General features: G+C 40.7%; 1 protein-coding gene across 6 annotated transcripts in view; it reads right to left on the bottom strand.

Annotated features, from left to right (window-relative positions):
• Positions 1–2,971: 2,971 nt before the first annotated feature.
• PWWP3A (PWWP domain containing 3A, DNA repair factor) overlaps positions 2,972–24,820 on the bottom strand; it is a 35,627-nt gene continuing 13,778 nt past the window's right edge. For 5 of the 6 annotated variants that reach the window (XM_069962430.1, XM_069962428.1, XM_069962433.1 and 2 more), the window contains exons 3-13: positions 24,338–24,393; positions 22,266–22,943; positions 19,607–19,729; positions 18,246–18,316; positions 18,078–18,163; positions 16,855–16,915; positions 12,278–12,353; positions 8,885–8,935; positions 5,558–5,991; positions 4,863–4,951; positions 2,972–4,778 (exon numbers count right to left, since the gene is read on the bottom strand). In XM_069962430.1, the coding sequence (XP_069818531.1) occupies positions 4,688–4,778; positions 4,863–4,951; positions 5,558–5,991; positions 8,885–8,935; positions 12,278–12,353; positions 16,855–16,915; positions 18,078–18,163; positions 18,246–18,316; positions 19,607–19,729; positions 22,266–22,943; positions 24,338–24,371 (1,794 nt within the window). In that variant the 5' untranslated portion in view covers positions 24,372–24,393 and the 3' untranslated portion in view covers positions 2,972–4,687. Of the gene's footprint in view, positions 4,779–4,862; positions 4,952–5,557; positions 5,992–8,884; positions 8,936–12,277; positions 12,354–16,854; positions 16,916–18,077; positions 18,164–18,245; positions 18,317–19,606; positions 19,730–22,265; positions 22,944–24,337; positions 24,399–24,820 lie in introns of all 6 variants that reach the window. The other variant, XM_069962429.1, reaches the window with a different exon arrangement.

Below are 24,820 nucleotides of genomic sequence, written 5' to 3'. Positions count from 1 at the left end.
AGCGTATTGACGTCACACGCACCAGCGTGCGGTCCAAGACCACATGCGCATCAATTCCTGTGAACATTAAGGGGCTTTTTATACCTAACCCTACCACAAGATGTCAGTATAATTCCAATGCTGTCATACAGTGATTAAAATTAAAATAAATATCCATATATATTAGTCCGCCTGTTAATCAAATCCTAGTATAATGTTCCATGGTACATCACTATAACAAGAAGAGTAGGTAAAATGCAGTATGTGCTGATTTCATTACATAAATAAATAGATACATAAGGTGCAGAATCCTAAAAGTTAATTATGATGATATACAATCTACCATATTAATCTTATCAACATATATAAAGTGCTTATAGTCATATGATATAATAATATTAAAATATAATATACTGGTATCAATTCAGTCAGTGAAAAAATACAATATTGTATAATCAACAATTTATATAAATACAAGAGTGTTACACAATCAAAATAATTCATGCAATCAAAATAATCCATATGGATATTATAATTATTTTTATTTTTTATTATTATATCATATGACTATAAGCACTTTATATATGTTCATAAGATTAATATGGTAGATTGTATATCATCATGATTAACTTTTAGGATTCTGCACCTTATGTATCTATTTATTTATGTAATGAAATCAGCACATAAAGCATTTTACCTACTCTTCTTGTTATAGTGATGTACCATGGAACATTATACTAGAATTTGATTAACATGCGAATTAATATATATGGATATTTATTTTCATTTTAATCACTGTATGACAGCATTGGAATTATACTGACATCTTGTGGTAGGGTTAGGTATAAAAAGACCCGTTAATGTTCACAGGAGTTGACGCGCATGTGGTCTTGGACCGCACGCTGGTGCGTGTGACGTCAATACGCTTGCCTAGTTGAAACGCATTAGAGACGCATTGTGCGTTGGCGTGAGCGTGTCACTATACCGGCATATGTTACGCCGCTGTGACACGCCTCTTAGTATGGGCTGCTCGTGTCCATTGGAAGGATGGATGCATACGTTTAGTTGCTTCATGACGTTGTTACGCCGTGACAATATGATAGGTGTAGCGGCCATTATAATATGATAGAGGCGGTCCCAGATTTGTAGTATGGTGGCTATTGAGTATGTCACATCCCCCTATATGTTACATCCCCCTATCTTTCTCCTTAAATCCCATCAGCCACCGGTATTATTACCTCCTTCCTTCCGGTAACTGCCGCCATCTTGGCACGCCAGATCCACCTGTTCACAAGTTGTCAGTGTAAGTAATCTACTTTGAATCTACTTTGGGTGTATACCAATAATGCCTCTGTGTTTTGTGTGTGTGTGTGTGTATGTGTATATATATATATCTGTGCAAAATGAACTGAGTCCATTAGCTCCCGATGAAGTGAGCGAAACATACGTCAGGCTTTTGTGCCGGACGGAGGTAAGATTTCAGTGTGGGTCCTGTGTTCACTTTGTTTTCTCTTTGTATGGTTGTATTTAATTATCCTAGCCCTGTTTTTTATTAATATAATTGTAATTTTGATTAATTTCTGCAAGGGTGGTATACAGCCCCCCCTCCAATGAAGTTTATTTTGGTTAGGATATTATTTAAACCACTGATGTACTTCTTTTGGTATATTGTCAGTTACCAGGCTTAGGTCACCATACCAATAGTGACCACTAGATGGTGATGTTGTATTACATCTACCCCACTTACCAATTTTTATTTAATTTATATCACAATTTACCACACTGATTTCTTCCTCCCCCTCTGGTTTTGTCCTCTGTGTTTTATCCCATATCTCATTTGATGTGTTTTTATGAACTTGTACTTCAGAATAAAGACTTTTGTTATACATTTTCTATCTACTTGTGCAATTTCTTCGGTTATTTTTCAGTCAGTGAACCTGCCGATATCTGCCACCAGCTTTTTACCTTATGAGTGCCCCGTTGTTCTTTTTATTCTTTCTGTCCGCACTGAGGAGCTTTTCACTAATTTCTCCTATGCCAATGACGGGCTTTGGAGCATTATGGTAGTCACCCGTCCGTCCGGAGCAGCCCCTCGGCCCGCCCAGCCGGCCCCCTCCCGCCCCGCCCTCTATGCATATTCATATATGCATAGTAAGGCCCCTAGTTACCAGGCATGTGCTGGGAAGACGTCCCGTCAGGGATGGGCAGCTTCCAGCACATAAGCAATTCTCTCTGGCCTTCTGACTGACACAGTGTGAAGAATCCTGCAGCAGCTACGTAGTCAGCATTTCGAGGGACACAGGGCAATGGAGGGACACTGAGCATCCCTCTGCCATCATCCTCTCCAGCAGCCACAGCCCGCACAGCTCTGGGAGTTGGGTCGTGACATCACCATTTTATCCAGGAAGTGAAGCCTTGATGCAGTAGTAAGTGCAGGGAAAAAAATCAATTTATGTGAATTCCGCAGAGTATCCGTGAGAATTCCTCAGTATGAACCCACCCTTATAGTTACAATACAGTGCACTGACATAAGGGAGCTAATGACTCCCCACCCTTCCAGTCACTCTGCCTCTAACCACGAGAGGCCACTTTCCCCAGATCACTGGTTTGCAGGACCTGGAGGAAGAAGACATATAGCCAGGTGAGTTTATGTGTTGGCTTTTTTTTTTTTTAGATTATCCAAGATTATCAAAGCACAGCTACTTTCTTGCTAAATAAAGCATCACACCTGTCCCCATGTTGTGTGTAACACTGCAGTTTAGTTGCATTCGCTTCAGAACCACGAGCAGGATGGGTGCCTTTACTAGAAGAAATCAGCCATGTTTTACTAAGCCTGGCTAACCCCTTTAAACCCCAGTTTGTTTGGAATAAACTGGATAGAAGGGTGAAAGCAAAAAAACTACAAATACAGCACATTTGTGGGAACTTCTCAAACTTGTGGGGAGACATTTCTGAATAATATTTCCAATTGTTAAGTTATTCCATTGTCTTTATTCATCTTAACTTATTTCCTTTTTTTGCTTTAATTTCAGTATATTTGAGACATTTACTAAATATCAATAAAAACTGGAAAAACTCAGGTGTTCTAAAATAAAACTTTTGAGCAGTAGTGTATTTCTGCTGGATACTGCAAAAATACAGTGTCTTAGAAAACAACTTAAAGAGGTTTGTCTCTGTTCACTGTGAATGGGAGCTGAAATGTAATTACAGGTCACTACCGCTACAGTTCGAACAAAGACAAACCCCGTTCACCGTGTAGTGCGGGCATCGAACTGCTATGAAAAGCTCATCAGTCCATTTTGCCCCCCCTCCCATCATCATCATCATCTCTAGGCACATGATTGCTTAGGAAATGTGGCACAGACATAGTAGAAAAGGTGTGCAGGCTTTCACAGATGCATATAAACATTTATTTCTCAGTAACAAACTTTTTATATAGTTTCATTTATATCTTGTATTAAATGGTAAAAAAGTAAAAATATAACATTTTTTGGAAAAAAATATATACAAAGCAGAAAAAAAAAAGAGCGAGGTTGAACGGACAACAAGGGGCAAAAGCTATACCTGAGTATCCCTATTCTCTTAATGGAAAAATACAAAGTATAATCACTGGCAAATCGGCAATGTACCAATACATAATTTTTTTATTCCCCAGCACACTTGGAGTTTGTAATAGAATTGCTATTGTATTGTCATTAGTGTATACAGTAAGGGCTGTATTAGATGGTTGAGTGGGCCCAGTTATTGTGCAGGGAGGGCCCTCTGCTGTAATCACCTGTCAGCTGTGCATCCCCTATTACACTGGGAGATGTGCAGCAGATGATTTTTTTAAACCTGTCAAATCGACCCAATCTGCATTATAAAAAAGCTTTTCCGCATGATTATTTGGGTAATGAGTGTCCCCTGTAATAGGGTCTTTACACATATCTTCATGTTCCAGGCATTGTAATAAATGCTCTGAAAAGGCAGAGAAGTCCCAGAAAAAAAATATAAAGTCACAAGCTGGTATTCTACAACTTACGGTACGTTTACACTGAGGAAAACAGGGGAATTCCAAGCGGAGTCTGCGACAGGGGTTCCACTTTGAATTTCTGCCTGTTTTACTCAGTGGAAACGTACCCTAAGGGTGCCTTCACACCTACCGTATCGCAGCAGAAAATCCGCAGCGGATCCGCAGCAGATTTAACTAAATGAATGAACACAGCATTAAATACGCACTGTTGGATCCGCAGCGGATTTTCTGCTGCAATACGGTAGGTGTGAAGGCACCCTAAAGGTATGTGCACACTGAGTAATTTTGACGGAAACTCCGTTGCGGAATTCTCATCAAGTTCATTCTTTGGACGGATGAAAGAATCTGCCCGTGCGTAGAATGGAAAATGGCACAGGCTGAAATGCGCACACCCACCGCAGTCTGCGAGCTGAGAATTCCACTAGAGTTTCCGTCAAAATTACTCAGTGTACACATACCCTTAAATGGAAACACCTGGAAAAAGTTGAGCACACACATAACACAAAAACAAACAGTGCTTAATTTTCATTTTCAAAAAATAGAGATATGCCATTTTTCCCCCCCAAATGACAAGGACTTAAAAAGGTATGGACTACATGCGATCATGTTATCACACAAGCAGGAACTAGTCCAATACTGGCATGTAAAAACGGAACAGAGTGTGAAGAACGGAAGCCAAAGCCAAATACCATACAGCTATTTTCTTGAATCCTTCTTTATTTTACCATCTTCTATTTGCTTAAATCTCTTTTTTTCCAAAATCTGTTCCTCAAATATTTTTCTTTCCCTGGAAAAAAAACCCACGAGCATAAAAATGTAAAGCAAAATGACAAAACAAAACAAAAAATGTAACTCCATTATGTGTTGTTACCTTTTAGTGACAGTGGGCCCCTTTAAGTACTTCTCTTCAGCTTTTTTATAGCTCATTTGTTCGGTGGCAGAAATAGCAAAGATGACAGCCTGGAAAAAAGCATAAGCAAATGATCTATATACATACTATGATTTGCTCAAATCAAAGCTAGAAATAGAATATTGTTGGCAGAATCAGACCCCCTGGTCTATCTAATCTCAGAGACATAATTAATCATGTGGCTATTTAAATACATTATTATCGGTCGAGAGATATGCGGCCGATAACGATAACTTTTACTGCCGCACAAAAGATTAAATCAGCTGACAGATGGGAGTTTGCTTGCTCATGGGCTGATCTCTGGCCCTTTTACACAGCCGATTTTTAACTGAATGAGTTTTTCTCAATTACCAATAATTGTAAAAGGGCTTAACAAATCCGGTCTCAAGTCGACTATAGGAATATCACAGTAAATGGCTGGAAGATATGGAAATACATCAAAAGTTAAACATTGCAAATACTGTATTATGGATGCAGAGTTATTATGCTAAAAGATTGGATTAAGGCTGAGATTTTAGTTAGTGGTACATTAAGCAGTATGTATATGCAAGAATTATTACTAAGCTGTTATCTGGTCAGTCGTCACCTATAATTTTATTATTAATAGTCATATTTTTATATATTATATAAGAGAAAAAAAAAGCATTAAATTTTACCTCAGGGATCAAGACCTCAAAGATAAACTGTGTCTGATCTCCAAGCATCAGCTTTTTGGATGCACTGCTCATTTTCTTGCAGACTGTCTGCAGGTAGCCCACCACAATCTCAATTTGCTGCTCATCTTCAATATATGTTTCTAGGCAGTTTATGCGCCGGTTTGATGACTTATACTTTTTCAGCCATTCTGACTTTTTCTTTCCAGTTAGGATGTCTAAAAGGTGATTTTCTGCCAGTTTGTTTTTCACAATAAAGTCCACCAGTTTTTCATTTGCACGGTCTCTGGCTGCCCGCGCTCGGTCAGGAAGAAGTTTCCTGTTCACCTGGGACTTAAGGCCAACCTCTTCTTGCTGATCTTCAGTCACTTCTGGGCCTAACACAGGAAAGATTACTGCTCTTTTGCCATTTTCTTGTTCTCTCCGTACAGGCAAACCTGCAGTATAACACACATAATTACACCATGGCACTGACTAAAGCACACTCATCGAAAAAATCCAATGTGTAGAATGAAAAGTGAAATCTGATTGGTTGCTAGGGGCAACTGAGCCAGTTTCACTTTACACCATGTTTGATAAATCTCCCACATAAGGGCCAGTTTACACTAAGCAAGATCGTCGGAATTCCGCCGCGGAATCCCGCCATGCTCAGTGTGCTGATGTAAGTGAAAGGAGAGGGCGCGCGCTTGTCCGCTGCCGCCACTCTCCGCTCCAAGAACTAACATGTTAGTTCTTTGAGAGGAGAGGGAGCGGACTAGCGCGCGCCCTCTCCATTCACTTACATCAGCACACTGAGCATGGCGGGATTCCGCGGCGGAAATCTCCGCCTCGGCATTCCGACGATCTTGCTCAGTGTGAACTGGCCCTAATTCACCCATAATGAAGTCAGATTTGTCAAAACTCTGCATGCAGTAGTGTCTCAGGCAGATATGTAAAGGATTACAGGTGTACTCTGATTAGACATTGGGTGTTGCAATATAAAGGGATAGAAGTGCTACCCCTGCTGCCCTAAAGAAAGGCTCTCAGAGGCCACATTTGGATAGTGTACCTCTTGATGAGAGATGGTTGACTGGTAAATATGCCTCACATCAACCATTACATGATTTTCTATTGATAGTCAGAAACTGTCACTTTTGTTTGCAGCAGTGTGGTGAATGAGAAACCTGAACTCCTGGGGACTGATGAATCCAGGTTCTGTTTGGGACCACATAATGGTCTGGTTCAAGTAGGAAGACCTCATGTTGAGTGCTTCAATCCTATCACTGGCTGTCAAGTGTTACACTGCCTTAACTGCTGGTGTGATGATCTGGGGACCATCACAGTTGACAGCTGGCCACTCCTAGTAGTGATGCAAGGGACAATAACAGCTTAGTGCTTCCAAGTGGCATTTTTCAGCAGAATAATGTTCACCTACACATCGTAAGGGTTTCCCAGGAATGCCAAAAGCCGAGACTCTAATAGCTGACTGTAAGTGAAAGTCACAGCCGCGGTGAATCATCAGAAGACTGTTCTTCTGACCTGTAAGTTCCCTGGATGGTTTGTGAGGCTCAAAGGACTTGATTGGTTCGTTTTAGGGTAACTTACCCCACAGTCGCATGGCCTTAATTAAGAATGGCAGGGCCTTAATTAAGAACGGTGAACCGAAGTAGAGGGCAGGTATAGTAAGCAATTAAGAAAGAGCAGTGAAAAGTGGTGCGGTAAATGTGGCCTAGACAACTAAAGGAAGCATGTTACAGGCAGCATCAGGGGCTGAAGATTTATGTGCAGCAGCAGTGGGAGGTAAAACACTGAGCCAAATGAGGGGAATAAGGAGTTTGGCAGTAGCTACCATGTGAGTAGCCAATGACTTCTTAGAAAGTTTGAAATGCTGGTAAGGAAGTGCAGGTATAACAATTGAAGCCGGAAGGCTAAGAGAGGTGGAACATACAGAGTTAATAGTTTTTTCCACTTCCTGCTAAAAATGGAACAATCTGTGGACAGGTCCACCAAATATAAAAGAGAGATCCAGTATCCCGGTGGCAGCGCCAGCACTCTTTTGAAGGAGACAAGCCCATGTGGAAGAGAAGATTCAGAGTTTTATACCAAAGTTAAGGGCTTGTAATTATTCTCTTGAAGCTTCACAAAAGCAGGAAAAGCCAGGAGTGTTTCCCAGAATCATTTTCCTATCAGTGTCCAAAAGTTGAATCCCCAACTCTGTTTCCCAGAAAGGAAAGATGTAGTGTGGGGGGGGCAGCTTTAAACAAAAGTTGAGAATGAAAATAAGATGCAGCTCTATAGAGGCAGGCTTTCGCTATGCATTGTAATTCCCTTTTAGCTCTATGGGATTTCAGAAACGCTATGCGTGTCTGTCTGATTTAGAATTTGGAGTTGTAAAGTTCAAGCTATGCGGTGACACCAGAGACTGGATATATTGGTCAGTAGGAGCCATATTATCCTTTAATAGTGCAGAGATAGTAGTCTTATCCAGGAGATCCCAAAGGGTCCCTGGTATTTGTGGGATGGGGCAACTATACACGGTAGCAGGGAGGCAGGGGTGAGTGGAAAAACAGCAGCCGAGGGCGACCCCATATAGTTGCGCCTTGCACGTAAAGTGCCTTTTAGGAGAGGATTTGCAATAGAGATAATGTCAAGATTTGTAGGCAACCAGAGCATTCTCTTACACTCCTTACGTAGTGCAACTGTCTCCAGGTCAGACCCCCGTAGAAGGCCCCCCCCATCATCACCAGGTCCCCCCACCTTTACACATGAATTGCTTTATAGTACATCTCTACATCTGGTAAACCCAAACCTCCTCTCGTTTTCTTCTGTATGAGCATAGTATGTGAGACCAGAGGTCTCCGTTGATTACATAAAGTTTTGGAATAAACGTTGCATCTCTTTACAGAAGGAACAGGGTAGGTCCATGAGCACCATAGACATGGTATATAAAATGATTGGCACTATGTAGGATTGGAGTAAGCTCTTACGGCCCATCCAAGACAGGAAGGGTATGTGGTAAGAGGAAAAAAGCTGAGATATCTTGGATAGGAGAGGCTTAAAATTCAAATCATATGGGGAATCCGGGGTGGTGGGTGGATATCACTCCACTTATGGGGCCTTCAAATGATTCTGAGTGTAGTGTTTAGAAATGTTCGTAGGACCCAAAGAGAATGGAGTGCAGGCTGCAGTGTAAGCAGGCATGCTCAATTCTATAGTATTTGCAGAGTTATTGCGTCCACATTCTCAGGATCAGTGCGGGTCTCAGGGGCCTGGCTAACCTATGGATAGGGCATACAAAGCTATGATGGGAATACCCCTTTAAAAGTATATAAAAACAAAAATGTCACTTACTGATATCTGCAGTGCAGTATTCGATAAAGGATCCAGAAAAGGAACCACAGCCTAAATATAGCAAAGAAAGTTAAAGTTATTGCCCACAATTAACTAAGCTTTTCATCTTACAGAATCATTTCAGATGAAGATTTTTTTTTAGATTCAAAATGTATTTTTATTAGCACACAAGAAACATTGTACATAATATAACAGGGTCTCACATTCTTGGTATATTTATTTTTAAAAAGAATAAAACATTAAAGGGGTATTCCCCCCAAAAATTATTTTTGCATTAATACGTTGCCCACCCGTAGCTTTCCATCTTTCCAATATAAAGTTATTACGGATTCTGCCCAGTTTTGCTGTTATCCAGCTGCATTAACCCTCACGGATTGCACAGAATCATCAGACCTCAGTCCACACCGACACGCTCCCTGCTTCTGGCCCCGACCCTCCGAGATGGCATCACGTGTCCTCAGTCCTAGCACAGTGAAGTGACTGAGAACACTGATAGGGTGACTGCTGTTAGAGAGTGAGACAGTGATCAGCGCAGCTGTGACCCCAGCCCAGAGCTCACCCCCCGTGTCCAGAGCCTCCCGGCAGCACTCACCCGCAGCACACAGCCCCCTGGCCCACAACCAACCGCTCCCCATCACCCGTGGCATCCCTCACTCACCCGAGGCATAGCCGCTGCACTCACCCGCGGCAAGCTCCGCCCCCCCATCGCCCACGGCTCTGCTACGCCGTCACCGCCCAACTCGGCTCTGCTACGCCGTCACCGCCCAACTCGGCTCTGCTACGCCGTCACTTCCAACTCAGCTCTGCTACAACGTCACTTCCAACTCAGCTCTGCTACAACGTCTCTTCCAACTCAGCTCTGCTACACCGACACCGCCATCTCAGCTCTGCTACACCGTCACCGCCATCTCAGCTCTGCTACACCGTCATCATCTCCTTCATTGTCTCAGCTCTGCTACTTCACCATCATCAGGCATAAGCATTGCATGATGGGAAATGTAGTTTCCTATCTTGGATATAGATCGGCTTTTAGAAAAACTTGTAACTCAGGAAAGACAGCAGCTAGAAAGATGGGAAACGGCTCAAAATACTCAGGGGGACTTGGTGAGTAAGAACAGCTGTGTTTGGGAGCATTTAATTTTTTTTAGCTCTTGGGGGGAGTACCCCTTTAAGTTGCATAACAAAGCCACAGTATGTGAGTAAATTGCATGTGCAACGCTCGGTTACAAGTTATAGGCTCTCTAACTCTTAAAAAAAACTGGACAACTGGTCATATGTATACAAGAACAGCAACCTTTAAGGACAGGAAAAAAAAAAAAAAAAAAAAAAGTAACAACCCAGGTATAGGATGGTTTCAGATTGATGGCTAGAGCTGGCAATCTGCAGTATTACCAACTCGACACTTATAAATCACAGACACAGATAAGACAATGTATCAGGATTATAAGCCTAGATATAATGGCTCAGTTTTATTATGGTTATCACATTTTATAGTAAGATAAAATATAAGGTGTTAACAAATGCTAAATGCTAATAAGGCATAGATGAGGCGGTACTAGTGATTTAGTTATTCAGTCATGCACAATGGCATCTATATTAGTATTCATTATTATTAATCAAAAAGGTTAAAAAAAAAAAAACCATTCTGTGCAAAGATACTTTCACATTCTTCCCAGAGACCAATGTAACAAAACAGTCAGCTATCTTCTGAGAATGACCTTGAACACTGAAAAAGATGTCTGAGTGAAATAGTTCATGAAACAAAACATTTCTTCTTGTGTCCATATCAGAAGTTTCCCAGGTAAGAAATGCCCCAACTATTCGTTAACCCTATCAGGGACTCTCTACTTTTATGTGCTGGTGCTTCTAATTTAAAGGCCTGTATATATAGGTGTAGTCATACAGGTACGGTGCAAGTAGGTAAAATCACATCACCTAGCCTTATCACATGCCTACCCAGGAGCAGTGGTATCAGTTCCGTATGGATCAGAACCTGACACCCACAATGTAAAGGCCAAGGAGGATTTGTATTCTATCTATTCACCCCACGTGTTTGTGAACTTCTTTTAAGAGTTAAGTTCCTCCGCTCTCAACTCTTCCATTTTCATTAAAAAGTTCAGTGCATCTATCCACATGACTATTTGGGGGTGGGGGAGTTAGTTAAATTCAACAATCTGGGTATGACTTGTCTTGTAGGAATCAGGAAAAAGCCCAATAGCCCCCGTTTGATCTTGGCTATGGACCCGGGAAAGAAGTGCTATCTCTGGTGTCACTACAATGTTCTGAGATGTTACGGTGGTATACAGAGCCTAAACATCTGTCCATAGTGGGGGGGTTATGTGAGGACAAGACCACTATATGCCTAACATAACATAGACCCCATGGCTCGGAGTGAAGATTTTTAAAAAACAAACAAAATTATACTTAAAAGGAAAATAACTGGTCAAAAGAATATAAACGTGCTTCTGTATTGTCATAGTGAACGGGACGCTGAGAATAAGGGTAAAGTGCAGTTTTCCCTAAATGTTCATTGATGTCACTCCGGCGCTTATCACTGCAGAGCGCTGGATGACTATTCATGAGGAGCGACAGGACGGAGGGGCAAACTGGTGCATGGAGGGCGGTAGTACCACTTCCGGTGCACCAAACCACCTAATTTACCTATTAATGGAGGAACAGGAGGTGTGAGCTCAGTCTTAAGTCTCTTGTATAGGTCAGGGTGAGGTGTAAAATACATAATTATATGAGAGGTGTGATTTGAGTACACTACCTAGTATAGCACCTTACTAACATAAAATATAAAAGTAATCAGAAACACTGAAAATAGCAACAATGTAAAATATGACACCTTCATAGAGATAAAACTAAAATTAGAAAATTAAAATTATACAACATCAAAAATGTTAGAGTGATAAAAGTATTAAGTAACCAGATTGTCCCTGCAGATTGGTGTATCCTGTAGTCTACATAGAGTTCATATATTAGCAGCATTTGCAGGGTCCTTGCAAGCGCTCTCAATAGTTTCTGTATTGTATTTAGTTCATGTTTCAGAATAGAATCGTTGCTGTATATATTGTAGAGAAGTTGCTCAATGGTGGATAGGCAGTTACTTATTCCAGCCGTCGTTAAGTGCATAGAGGTTACTGCAATTTCTTATTGATTAGTATATTAGTAGTACTGGATCAGAGTCTGTGGGGCTTAGATATTGTAGCCCAAACGTGGTTGGCAAAGTAGAAACTATTCAGTCAATAAAGGTAAAAGAAGTGACAAATAATGTTTCCAGATTAAAAGGAAACCCAAACATGGGAAAAAGAACGGAGATTGATGCTTTCCCTCTATCACAGGACACAGGGGGTGGGGGTCTGAATAGATGAGTAGAAGTAGGAAACTCACCCATTCGGATTCTGTAGTCAGATATTAGAGAATCACACCAGTCAATAGACTTGCCAAAATCTTTTCGTGCATTTTCCTTAGAGAATAAGAAAAAAAAAAAAGAATGACTATGCATACTCTAGGGCTTTAGTGACATGAAGGTGTCTGCAAGATTATGTCATCACATAGGTTCTCTAGAAACAATGAAGCAAGGACTGACTACATTTAACCCTATAAAATCTAGCCAGAAGTGCATCCAGCAGTATGGGAGAAGTGAGTCCTTCCTGTATATTATCCACTTCTTTGAACCCCTTTCCTCCTCAGCCACTTTCTTGTTTTTTCCTCCTTGTGTTTAAAAGGCCATATCACTTTTTTTCACCTAGAGACCCATGTGAGATCCTGTTTTTTGCAACACCTATTGTAATTTGCAATGACAGACTTTATTTTTACATAAAATATGCCTTTCGCCCTGTGGTAAAACTAACATGTTATTTATGTTTCTCAAGTCAGTACGATAATAATATCCATTTACATAACAGATTTTATGTTATGGATTTTAAAAATAAAAACCTTTTAAAAAACAAATGTGTTTAAAATTACTCTATTATCATTCTTATAACACTTTAATTTTTAACAGGTGCTTTTTAACAGTACCTTGCTTGCATATATTCAACTTTTTGATCACCTTTTATATAAAAAAGAAAATTCTGGATACGATGCGACAGAAAAACTGCAATTGTGCTCTGTGGCGGGTTTTTGCGCTTGCGCAGTTTACCGCGCAAGATCAGGAATAGTGCAAGATAATTTAATAGTTTGAAAAAAAAAAAATCATGAACCTTACCAAGATGTATGCCAAATCATAAAACCTGCCCCTTGTTTATAGGAATATTGTAAGGCTATCAAACTGGCAGCCCTCCAGCTGTTGCAAAACTACAATTCCCATCATGCCTGGACAGCCAAAGCTTTATTTATCCAGGAATAATGAGAATTGTAGGGCCACAGTTTGACACCTGTATTGTAGGTAATACAACTTACATGCGTCCACCACTTCAAAGGAAAACTGACAGCACGAATATGAATATATCTGTGTTACCAGATTCCAGATGCCCATCACACGTGTTTTGCATACAAGCCTTTAGTAATGCTGTGTGATCTAGCAGCTTCACTAAAAAAGATATCTATTTCGGGGTGACAGTGTCATAGAGGTGGGTCTGTGACATTGTCTGCACCCACCCTGCTCTCCGGCCTCCGCTTTGTCTTCTGGCCACCCCCCTTTTGCTTTGGCTAACTAATAAATAAATTAATAGTAAGATAACAAAAGACAATGCTTACATGCTTGTGCTCCTGCTTCAGTCTCTGGGTCCTTGCACACTGACAGCACGCTCAGCCAATCACTGGCTGCAGTGGGACAGCTTACTGATTGGCTGAGTGGGCTGTCAGTGAGCAGAGACCCACAAACTGAAGGAGTGCGCTGGGGGATCGAGGGCAGGTAAGAATGGGCTGTTAAATAGTTAACTGTCCTAGAGTTAAAAAAATAATAAGGCTGCCACTACATTCTTGCAGCTGAATGAACATTCGCTGCAATAATGCAGGGCCATGGGCTATATTGGTACAGAGTATTGCTGCTGATTTGCTACGAAACTCTTAGCATGAAATCTGCTGCAAACTTGGTATGTGTGAATGCACCCTTAGGCCGGGTTCACACTACGTAAAAAACACGGCGGTATTTCATAACAATGGTCGTATTTTCACAAACAATGGGCGTTATTTGCAAAATAACGGCCGTTGTTTGTGCAAATACGGCCATTGTTATGAAAAACGGACGTGTTTTTTACGTAGTGTGAACATAGCCTTAAAGCGAATGTACCATCAAGTAAATTGTTTTAATTATTTTACATGAATGGATCGATGTCGCAGTCTTTTTTGACCAGGCGCCGGCTTAGAATGAAGCACTGGGGGCCCGCCTACCCCCATTGGGATTAAACCCCCTCGGCATCTGTGACGCGGCTCGATTGATTAAAAAAAACCTGATCCATTTATGTAAAAAAACTTACCTGATGGTACAATCGCTTTCAGGGTGCATTCACACGTACAGGATCCACAGAAAAAAAATCAGCTGCGATACGGTGTGTGTGAAGCTACCCTAAGGCAGTTTTCCCACCATACACCTTTAATTAATATGCTCAAACTGACTATAGTGGGAAAACTGTTTAGCTTCACACACAATGGATGGCAGTAGAAAGTGCGCAGCGAGTTTTGCAGCGAGATGCCTTGCAATCCAAGGTCCTGTCAGTTCCTGTGTGAATACATAGTTGCAGCAAATCTTTAAGACCGCTGCGAGGATGTAAATCACCCGACCCCTTAATCCACATGCTGCCTGCACATACATACCCATCCTTCATCTGGCTTGCTGCACCGGGTCTCGGCTTCCTGATCTCCCGCCCAGCCAATCAGTGGCTAGGATTGGCTAGGAGAGCAGGAAGCCGGGACCCTGTGCAGCAAGCCGGATTGAGGACTGGGCATGGGTGATTTACATACTCGCATTGGTTTGAAAGATCTGCTGCAAGTATGTATTCACATAGGAACTGACAGGATCTTGGATTGCAACGGATTGCAGCAAGATTTTTGCTACAATCTGTTGTGTATAAAGCTGCCCTAAAAAGGGACCAAGTCATAAGGACAGACCCTCAGAAGTAAAGTTAGATAATCTTATAGAAGGTACTTTAATGCTACTGCACCTGCTATACATCTACCAGAATCCAGGTGAAATTCTTTACTAGAACTTATTTGTATTACGGACTGCACTTCATGCCAAGGTTATAGTTTGTAGCCTGAATTCTTAAACTGTTTATTTGTCTTGTTCCAATTATGTTCAATTGCAATCCAAACAAATGACTCACTTGCAAATCTCGCCACAGACTTTAAAGGGAGTCCTCAATGTCAAACTACTTGAGGACTTTCTTTCGCAATGGAGATTGTGATCTTGAATAGAGACTCCACCTATGAAGTGGTTGTTTACCGGCCCTTACCTATCACACCCGCAATGTTGATTGATCTCCACTAAACACTCAATGGACCCGTTTGTCTGACCCCTCCCCTCCTCCCATACACACACGTTTGGGGCCTCTGTTGCCACATTTGTAATGTGTTGCCTCTGGATTGTGTAAGAATGGTTTTTCTTGTTAATTTTCTTAAAAAAATTCCTCAATAAAAAAACAAAAAAAAACAACTGAACCAAAATTCTTAACTAAAAAAAGTTTGTCATCCGTTCTAACAGTAAAATGTTTAGTAGGGCTGCTACAAAAACATTAGTCTTCAGGAAGGCCAATTTTTACCAACTAAGAGAGGAACGTAGTGCTTTTATTTGTAAGGACGGTGTCCCAATCTATGTCACCAAGTACACAAGGTAAATGGGACATATTTAAGAGCACCCTGAATATATATTGTGAACGACAAATACCCTATGGGCATAAAAGAACATTACAATTAATTTTTCTTGTAATCATTTTACACCTAGGCCTGTAACCAAGACAAGCAGCCATCATCTATGTCTAGTGGAAAGAAGGTTTCACCATCATCACAAACACAAACTCTCTGCCACATTATGTCATTGTCATGGCGGATTCATTAAATAAGTTCAAGGGAGGCCTGGATGCTTTTCCCTAGGTTTACTATACTTCTGGCACTCCAGGGATTTATTCCAATTGCCGTAAATGGAGTCAGGGAGGGGAATTTTTCTTTCCACTATAGGACAATTGAAGTCTCCCTCATCAGGGTTTTTGCCTTCCTCTGGTTAAACAAAGTAGAGTTATAGCATAAACCTGATGGACTCTTGTCGTCTTCAAGCTTATCAACTGTGTAACATTTTTATTTATTTATTAGGAAACACTTCTTTTTTTAAAGTAATGACAATTCTGGTGCATGCTCATTAGGCTGGGTTCACTCACAGGCCCAGATTTATTAATCTGTCTCTGACAAATAGCAACCAATCACATGCCACTCTGAGAAACAAAGCTGAGCTGTAATTGCTTGCTATTTGTCAGAGACAATAATGTGCTTTATTTTTTTTCTCTGATTAATAGATCTGGAACATAGAATGGAATAGAGACAGAGAAAAACTATAAAGGAAAGAGCTGCACCTTTTTCTGTGTTTTGGACCCACATCTGGTTATGACTACAAATACTATCAGAGGGATTTATCAAGACCGACGTATGTGTATGCCGGTCCTAACTAAATCCCTGCCCTGGATTTCTTGAGAAGCCCATGCATCTTAATAGATCTGGTGAGGCTGCTGTGTGGAATCTATGTCAGCTCTGAATTGGCAGAGAATATTTACCATGATTTACATCTGCTCAGTGCCTTGCCGTGTCATGTTTTTGCCAAACTACACCAGGTGCAGGAAAAATAATCCCCGCCTATGTAAAAGTGTAAGCCCTTGAATTATGCATTGTGCTAGGTCTCTGGAAAATTTATAAATTTTTAGTTATTTTATGGAGAATATAGCTATGAATTATTATTATTGTTGTTGCATCTTCAATAGCAAATGGATAAAAAAAATAGTCACCCCGAATTTTATGCATATTGGCTGCTGACTTACCAAAAGCTGCTGCTTTTCTGGACAGTCATAATGCTTTATGGAGCGAAATGCAACTTTAAAACTATAAAAGGAAAACAAACACATTATGTTACAGCTGTCAAACTTCAAAAAAGTTATAAAAAGAATTTCAGTTGCTCTGTCCCATATGTGGTTGGGAAAAGACAGAAGGGGAGATGCATAACTGATGTATTTCATGATTGTAGTTATTTCTATGTAAAGCTTTGTAAATACATTCAGGTCTCACAGAGAGAGAGAGTCCTGCTTTCCCTGCCTACACAGAGGGATTGACAACTTTTCCTGTATGTCTGTGGACAAGTAATAAGTGTCCGTGTTCAGAATTAGTGGAAGATTGGCGAGGTGGTAATAAATTAACTCTTGGCAGTTGCACCAATGTGATGCGTGGTGAAGATGTATACATGACCAAAATGGTTAAAATTAAAGGTAGTGTGTGCCAATATAATACTGTTAAGACTACCCCCCCCCCACCCATTCAATATAGAAGTATATACTTCAACAAATATTGACCCCTTTTATAGTGGAACAACCATTTTTTCCAAAAGTGTCCACCACAGCTAAACAAGGAAATGCCAATATTTCACAACTAAAGGGGTATTCCGACCAGAACCACTTTTTTGGTAATGCCCAGAGAGTGGGCATTACCGCTCCGCTCACCAGCTGTGTGGCTTCATGGTCTAGAGATGTGATATAGCAGGCCTGCTCAGTCATTTAGTGGCAGAGGCAAGACACCAGTACAGCCACTGAATGGCTGAGTGGGCCTGCTACGTCACATCTCCAGGAAGCAGCCACACACCAGGGGACAAGGCAAAACCAGAGAGTTAAGTAGATGTTATTGTTTTCACCCACCCAGTCTGGGTGCGATTGTAGTATGGACTATGGTATTCCTGGTTGTCTATATACACCTAATAAAAGAAAATGGCAAGTTTCAGTTTGTAAAAAATATATTTTTTTTTTTACAAACTGAAACCCCACTTTAACAACTTCTCATGCTACCTGAATCACAAGTCATCCAGGGATCCTAGTTGGCATCTCTCTGCCCTGCCAGCCTTGACAGATAGATATCTCCCTGACTGGTATAGGAAGAAATCTATCATTCAATGCTTGTGTGGTAGGGAGAAGCCATCAGGGTGTGCTCTGATGACTAATGGTTCAGGTTATATGAAAGAGGTGACAGGTTCCTATTAACAAGAAAATCAGTATCTAACCTTTTCTTTTTTTCTGTAGGATCAGAAATGGACTCCCCCAAAAATATTACAGATGCCTTCTTGTGTTTTAAGTCCACAGATTTTACCTGTCACAAAAATTAGTGTTTAGCGATTCCAGTAAGCATGCAGCATAATGCAAACCCAAACCATTCACATGCATAGTCTTACCAATGATGGCCAGTAGGGATAATGCTGAAATTTACACCAGACAAAGGATCCCCGTAATATCGCAGCTGGTTCTACATTAAAAGAAAAAAGATGGTAATAAAATGATCTCAATAGCAGGCAAGAAAAGAAAATGGAGATCAAGAAGAGGAAATATGTAAAACGTGTGAAACTGGTATCTCTAACCCTTTAATACATAATCATGTAACTGTACGTGATCATGCTGTCAAGGGTTTATTGTGTGGGCTCAGGACTTGACCACACATGGTGCCTCCCAGCAGATGTGGGCCACAACTTACACTTAACTATTTAAATGCAGCTTTTTAAAACTAACAGCTGCATTTAAAGGTCTTTATATACATCATGGGTGATTCAGTAGTGCAGATCGGCTCCTTATGACAAGACTGCAGGGAGCTGATCTGAACTCATTCTGTCTGCAGCAGGCTGAAGCAATACTGAAGAAGTCACCCCCTTTTTTTTTATTAAAATTTAGACCAAAAACATATTTGGTATTAAATTAATAAAACAATTAATAATAATTCATAAAAAGTTATCAAAAAAGTCTCATCTACACCAAAGTCGTCCTATTCGTACAGCTCTATTGTTAAAAGAATAAAAAGGCTGAAAACATAAAAAAGGCTGTGTTCACACATGAGTGTAATGGCCGTCATTTAAATGGCAAACAATTGCTGTTGTTTTGAAACAAGTCGTTATTTGCAATAAAAGTTCTCATTAATAAAAAAAATCCCATCCCTTAATAATAGTTTAAATCACCGCCATTTTCCTATTTTATAAATAAAAAATAAACATATTTGCTATTGCCATGTGCGGAATCTCCCAAACTATTAAATTATTGCATTCCTGATCTTGCACGGTTAACAACGTAAGCGCAAAAACACGTCAAAAAGCACAATTGAAGATTTTTGGTCAGATCACAACCAGATTTTTTTTTTAATAAAAACAGATTAAAAAGTCACATATATGCAAAGAAGAAACTGATAGAAAGAACAGATCATGGCGCAAAAAATAATGCCTCACACAGCCCTATAAACCAAAAAATAAAAGCAATTATAAGGATCACAATAGAGCCATTTTAACCAAATTTATTGTTTTGAAAAGGTTTTAAATTTTTTAAAAGCTGTAAAATAAAATTAAAGTTATATAAATTGTCAGTCGTTGTAAATGTACTGACTTGAGGAACATAGATGACATATCAGTTTTACTGCAGGGCAAACAACGTAAAGACAAATATCCTGTAGGTGGCCAAATACTGTTGTCCATACTGTGTATGTGTAGATTTAATTCCAATACAACCTCTATACAGCAGCCAGAAGAGAAAGAGTTGTTCCAGCCAAGTGGCTTACCTTTCTGCAGTACAACAACTGGCAGCTGTATATCTTCCTCGGTATCATCGTGTGATGGGGACACCGCAGGCAAAGCTGGAGATTCAGGAGAGCTCATTTCCATAGAGAGCTCAGAAGAGAACACTAGAAAAATATAGATCATGAAATGAGAAAACAATGTAAAATTGAGAGTGATCTATAGTACATCTACATCACAGGTAGTATTCCCAAACCATTTCCAACTGCTGATGGATGGCCATTGTAACATCTAAGGGGTTAAACAGAGAGAAGGGGATCCCTGTCACCCAGCCAGCCTCCCAAAAACACAATGGTAGTTAGGTACCTAACAAAAGCCCTCTGGTCTCCAATTTCTTTCTGAAAATGTGTTTTCTGTGCAGAAGTCCAGATATCTGCAAAATGTTATTCACATTTTGTATTTCAACACCATTTAACATTTTCCCTACTTTGACTTTACCACTAAAATACGGCGGAAAGAATTCTGTAAACTGTGCTGATCGTGGCATGATTAGCTGTTGGCCACACGTCCCCTATTACACAGGGAGATGTGTCCAATGATTTTTCAGCATGTCAGAAAGTCCTGATCAGCCAATGAACAAATGTTTGCCCACTGATCGACAGGTTGCTAGCTCTTCCACACAGAGCAATAAAAGCCTCTTGCCATCAGGGCTAGCCTGAAATTCACCATACACATCAGATGATCAGCTGTCATTTATCTAATGTGTCTGGCCAGCTTTAGGTCAAGTTCACACACTATTTTTTTTTTTTTTTTATAAAAAGAACGTCGTTTTCAATTTACACAAGGGCTGTTCTTTTCATAATGAAATGATTTGCATTGAAGTCAATGCAAACAATGGCCCTTGTTCACACGATGTATTGATAAATCGGCCATTGTTTGCTACAGCCGTTGAAATAATGATTATGTCAGTTATTTTCAGCCATTGTTCATAGACTTCAAAGCAACATGCACTTAAAACAACGCCCATTGTTTGATACTCAAAACAACAACCGTTGTTTTGAGTGCAAAATAAAGGCCATTCTTTATACAGCTTGTCAACATAGCCTTAGAGTGCAAATAAACCAGAGCTTAAAATATATATAGTACATACAGGCCCAGATTTATGAAAGGGTTTAAAATATACATTGGTGTAAACAGCCCCCAGCGACCAATCACAGTTGAGCTTTCATTTAACTAGAGCTGAAAGCTGAGCTGTGATTGGTTGCTATAGGCATTGTACACCAGTGTATATTTTATACCCTTTGATAAATCTCCCCCACTTTGTCACCAGCAGATGCTAAATGTTTACTGCAGGGTAAAAGCACATTGTGGAAACTACACCCTTGATAGAATTCCTCTAGAAGTGTAGTGAGCATCTGGACCCTACATGCGTTTGAGAAAAGCTTTATGTATTGAGCCATGAAAATAAAATTTTTGCTTCAAATTTTCTCATTTTCTTAAAGGGGTAGTGCGGCGCTAAAAAATTATTCACAGAATATCACACATTACAAAGTTATACAACTTTGTAATGTATATTATGTCTGTGAATCGCCCCCTTACCGTGTCCCACCACCCATGCCCGTGTACCCGGAAGTGTGTGGTGCATTATACATTACCTGATCCGTGTCGAGGGCCGTCCGCCATCTTGTGCCAAACTTCATCTTCGGACAGACGGCCGAATCCTTGCCGCTGCCCCCCCCCCCTCCACCGCGTCACAACTGTGCTCAGCCGCGATTGGCTGAGCACAGTTATGCTCAGCCAATCGCGGCTGAGCAGCTGATGACGTGGGAAGGGGGCGATTCACAGACATAATATACATTACAAAGTTGTATAACTTTGTAATGTGTGTTATTCTGTGAATAATTTTTTTAGCACTGCACTACCCCTTTAAGGAACACATGGGCACAGGCACCCAAAAATTTGTTATACAAAACGTTATACAATTTTTCCCGAGTATGACAGAACCCCACACGTAGTCATAAGATGCTGTCTTTTTTGGGGAGATAAGATGAAAACGCTTGTAATACCATCATTGTTTTTTTTCATTTATTCTTTATGGTGTTCAATGTGTGATATAAATGGCATATTTATTTAGCAGGTCATTACAATTACAACAGTACCTGATTTCTTTTTATGTTTTACTTATTTTGAACAGTAAAATCAATTAATAAAAATGAAACCTTTAATGCATCTCCATATTCCATATCTCCATCGCCATAGCTTTTTAGTTTTTTTGCCAACAAAGTTGTGCAAGATTATGTTCTTGTTGGATAAGCTGTAGTATTAATTTGTACTATTTGTGTTATTTAGCATACCTTTTGATAAATTGTGCCATATTTTTAGAGCCAAATTAACCAAAAATAGAAATTTTTAAATTGAAATCATTTTACCTTTTGAGAATAATAAAAGGCTTTATTGGAAAAGGTAGTTATTTATTTTACTTTTTTATGACCTCACCGCCAATCAACCCTGAAGGTGCCACAGTCACTACTGACCACGGCATCTACAAGGTAAAACTGCAGAGACTGGCACCAAGTAGAGTCTCTGCAGTTGTGGCGGGAGCATGATTAGGTGGGCTCTGCTTCTCGCTAAAGTGTGCATGTACTGGGAATGGGTAATATTTTTATATATGACATGCTGGGTTAAAAAATGTAACAATGCTACCTTTTTCTTCTTCAAAGTCTGGCATGTGCTGCTTTGATGATCTGTCCACACTATGGCCATTTCCTTTCTCTGTGTCAGCTTCTGAGGATTCAGTCTGTAAATCTGTACTGACGTCTTGATAGCTTTTGCTGTTCCTACCTAATCTGCGTGGTACAGAATGTGGCATAATCCTTTTCTGTCTCTTTTTTGGGGGGGATACTGTCAGAGAATCCGAATCTTCAGTGAGATAATCAAAGGGTTGTTTTGGCACGTTTGAAGTAACCTCTTTTTCAGATTTTCGATCATCAGCACAAGATACATCATCACAGACTGTTTGTTCTCCACCCAATGCTTTATTTGGTCTCTTATGCAGTGACCTTTTTGGTTTTTGTGCAGTGCTATGTTTTGTTGGAGATACTTCACTGTCAAATGATGTAGAATTTTCCAGGGCATCAATAGAGATGGCTGCACCAGAATTATTCAGTTTTGTCTTACTTCCTTTACCACTTCCTTTTGTTTTCACTTTTGTTTTACTTTGCTTAGGACTGGTTCCTTTTTTGTCAGTGGTTGTCTCTTTCTGGTCACTTGCTCGCTTTATGCGGGTACCAGTGCTCCTAGACTTGTTCTTGTCCGCTGTGCTCTTCAGAGCCTTTTCATGCTTTCGATCTTCAGTAGTGATGATTATCTTTTTAGTTCTCTCTGTTTAAAAAATAATTAAATAATAATAATAATAATAATAATAATAATAATAATAATAATAATAATAATAATAATACTTGAATAACTAACGTATGGATCATTCCTTCAAGAGAGGTTTAAAAAAAATGTGCAAAAATCACTCGTAGGCAATGTTCACACAACATACTTTTTCGTAAAACAGACGTTCACCAAAGCCGCAAAAATAATGAAAATGTAAATTTTTCCGGCTGTTTTGCAAACAGCTGTTTTTAGTTGTTCATATACCGTACTTTTTAATTTGCATTGAAGGGAACCAATGGGGGATGGGGAGAGAGGGGAGACGGAGTCTCACACACAGCCCCGACGCCGAGCAGGTAATTTATGCCCCGGGCCGGGGGCTGCGGGCGGTGGGGGGTTAAAGGGGCCAGCTTACATATCCGCAGTGGAATGAAAATTCTGCTGTGGATATGTAACCCAAAAGACCTTCACACTACATGGATCCGCAGCGAATTTGCTGCAAACTCGCAGTGTGAAATCCGCTGCAGATCCGTTAAGTGTGAAGCTACCCTAAAGGGGTTTCTTTACCAATAACATTCACCCTTAAAGTCATTTAAAGGAGAATTCCAGGCTGGGGTGATTTTTGGCAGTGCCGGGGAGGATGAAAGAAGTAACATGTTCTCACCTCCCCAGCTCCAGCGCTGATGCCGGTATCCCACAGCTCCTGTCCCCCAGACCCCGGCTGCTTGCTGGTAAGTAAGGTGACCTGGGACGACATACCAGCCCCGCTCAGCCAGTCATCAGCCCTAGCAAGGTCCCGTCTTGGCAGCCGACCGGCTGAGCGTGTCTTGCACATCACTTCCCAGAACCCCACTCAGACCCAGAAGAGGCCAGGACTTGTGCTGCCATATACCAGCTTCAGTGCTTGAGCGAGGGAGGTGACAGCATGTTACTTTTTTCATCCTCCTCCTTCCCAACACTCCACGGTCAAAAAATCACCACAGGCCCAAATTCTTCTTTAAGGGTGCCTTCACACGTACCGGATCTGCAGTGGATTTCACGCTGCGAGTTTGCAGCGAAATCCTCTGCGGATCCTGGTATAATGAAGGCCTCTGGGGTCACATACCCACAGCGGAGTTATCATTCCGCTGCAGATATGTGAATGTACTAGGGCTAGATACCCCCCTACAAGACCACCAGGTATGGGAAAAGCTGTTTTTAAATGCAGCTGTCAACTTTGTCATCTGCATTCAAAAAGCTAATTAGCGGGCACGGGGATCGGCAAATAGCCACGTTCCTGGGCTGTATAAAGCACCCGGGATCGCGGCCCCCCTCTGAACTCCCCTGGTGACGCCAGGACGTACGGGTACACCCTGGGTTGTCTAGGTGTTAAGTGATTTTCCTCCATCATATTTTACCTAGTACTTCTTCAATCTTCAGTACATTGGCCATCAGGAAAGGATTGGCATCACATCTACCCTTGGAGGAAAAAAAAAAAAAGGGAAATAATAAAAGCCATATAAGACAAGATATATACAAAATAAAAAAGAACAGCAAATAGGTATAAAAAAATTATTTTTCTTCTGATAGCTATCCCGAATTCTACATCACAAGTAAAGTATGCTTCTCTTAGGCGGCGGCCAGGTTTTCCCTCTTTAATGGTAGTGCAAATCTGAGTGGGAAATTATAGATAGAGGGGACTATGCTTGGCACACGAGAGAAGCATTTTACATCCACAACACTCAGAGGTAGGACCCTGTTATAGCAGCTGAAATCACGTCCTAGGTCCCCTCTTAAACCAGGAAGTGGGACTTTTTTTTTACTCATCTTTCCTAGGCAGCTAAAGAAATTAGCAGAGTTCTGTATGGACAGTTGGGTAACAATTAATGCGGAGGTATGCT

The sequence above is a fragment of the Dendropsophus ebraccatus genome, chromosome 3 (assembly GCF_027789765.1).
Source record: "Dendropsophus ebraccatus isolate aDenEbr1 chromosome 3, aDenEbr1.pat, whole genome shotgun sequence".
In the NCBI taxonomy this organism is placed as follows: Eukaryota; Metazoa; Chordata; class Amphibia; order Anura; family Hylidae; genus Dendropsophus; species Dendropsophus ebraccatus.
The sequence above is the reverse complement of the archived record's forward strand: the minus strand, read 5'-3'. Positions and strand labels throughout refer to the sequence as shown.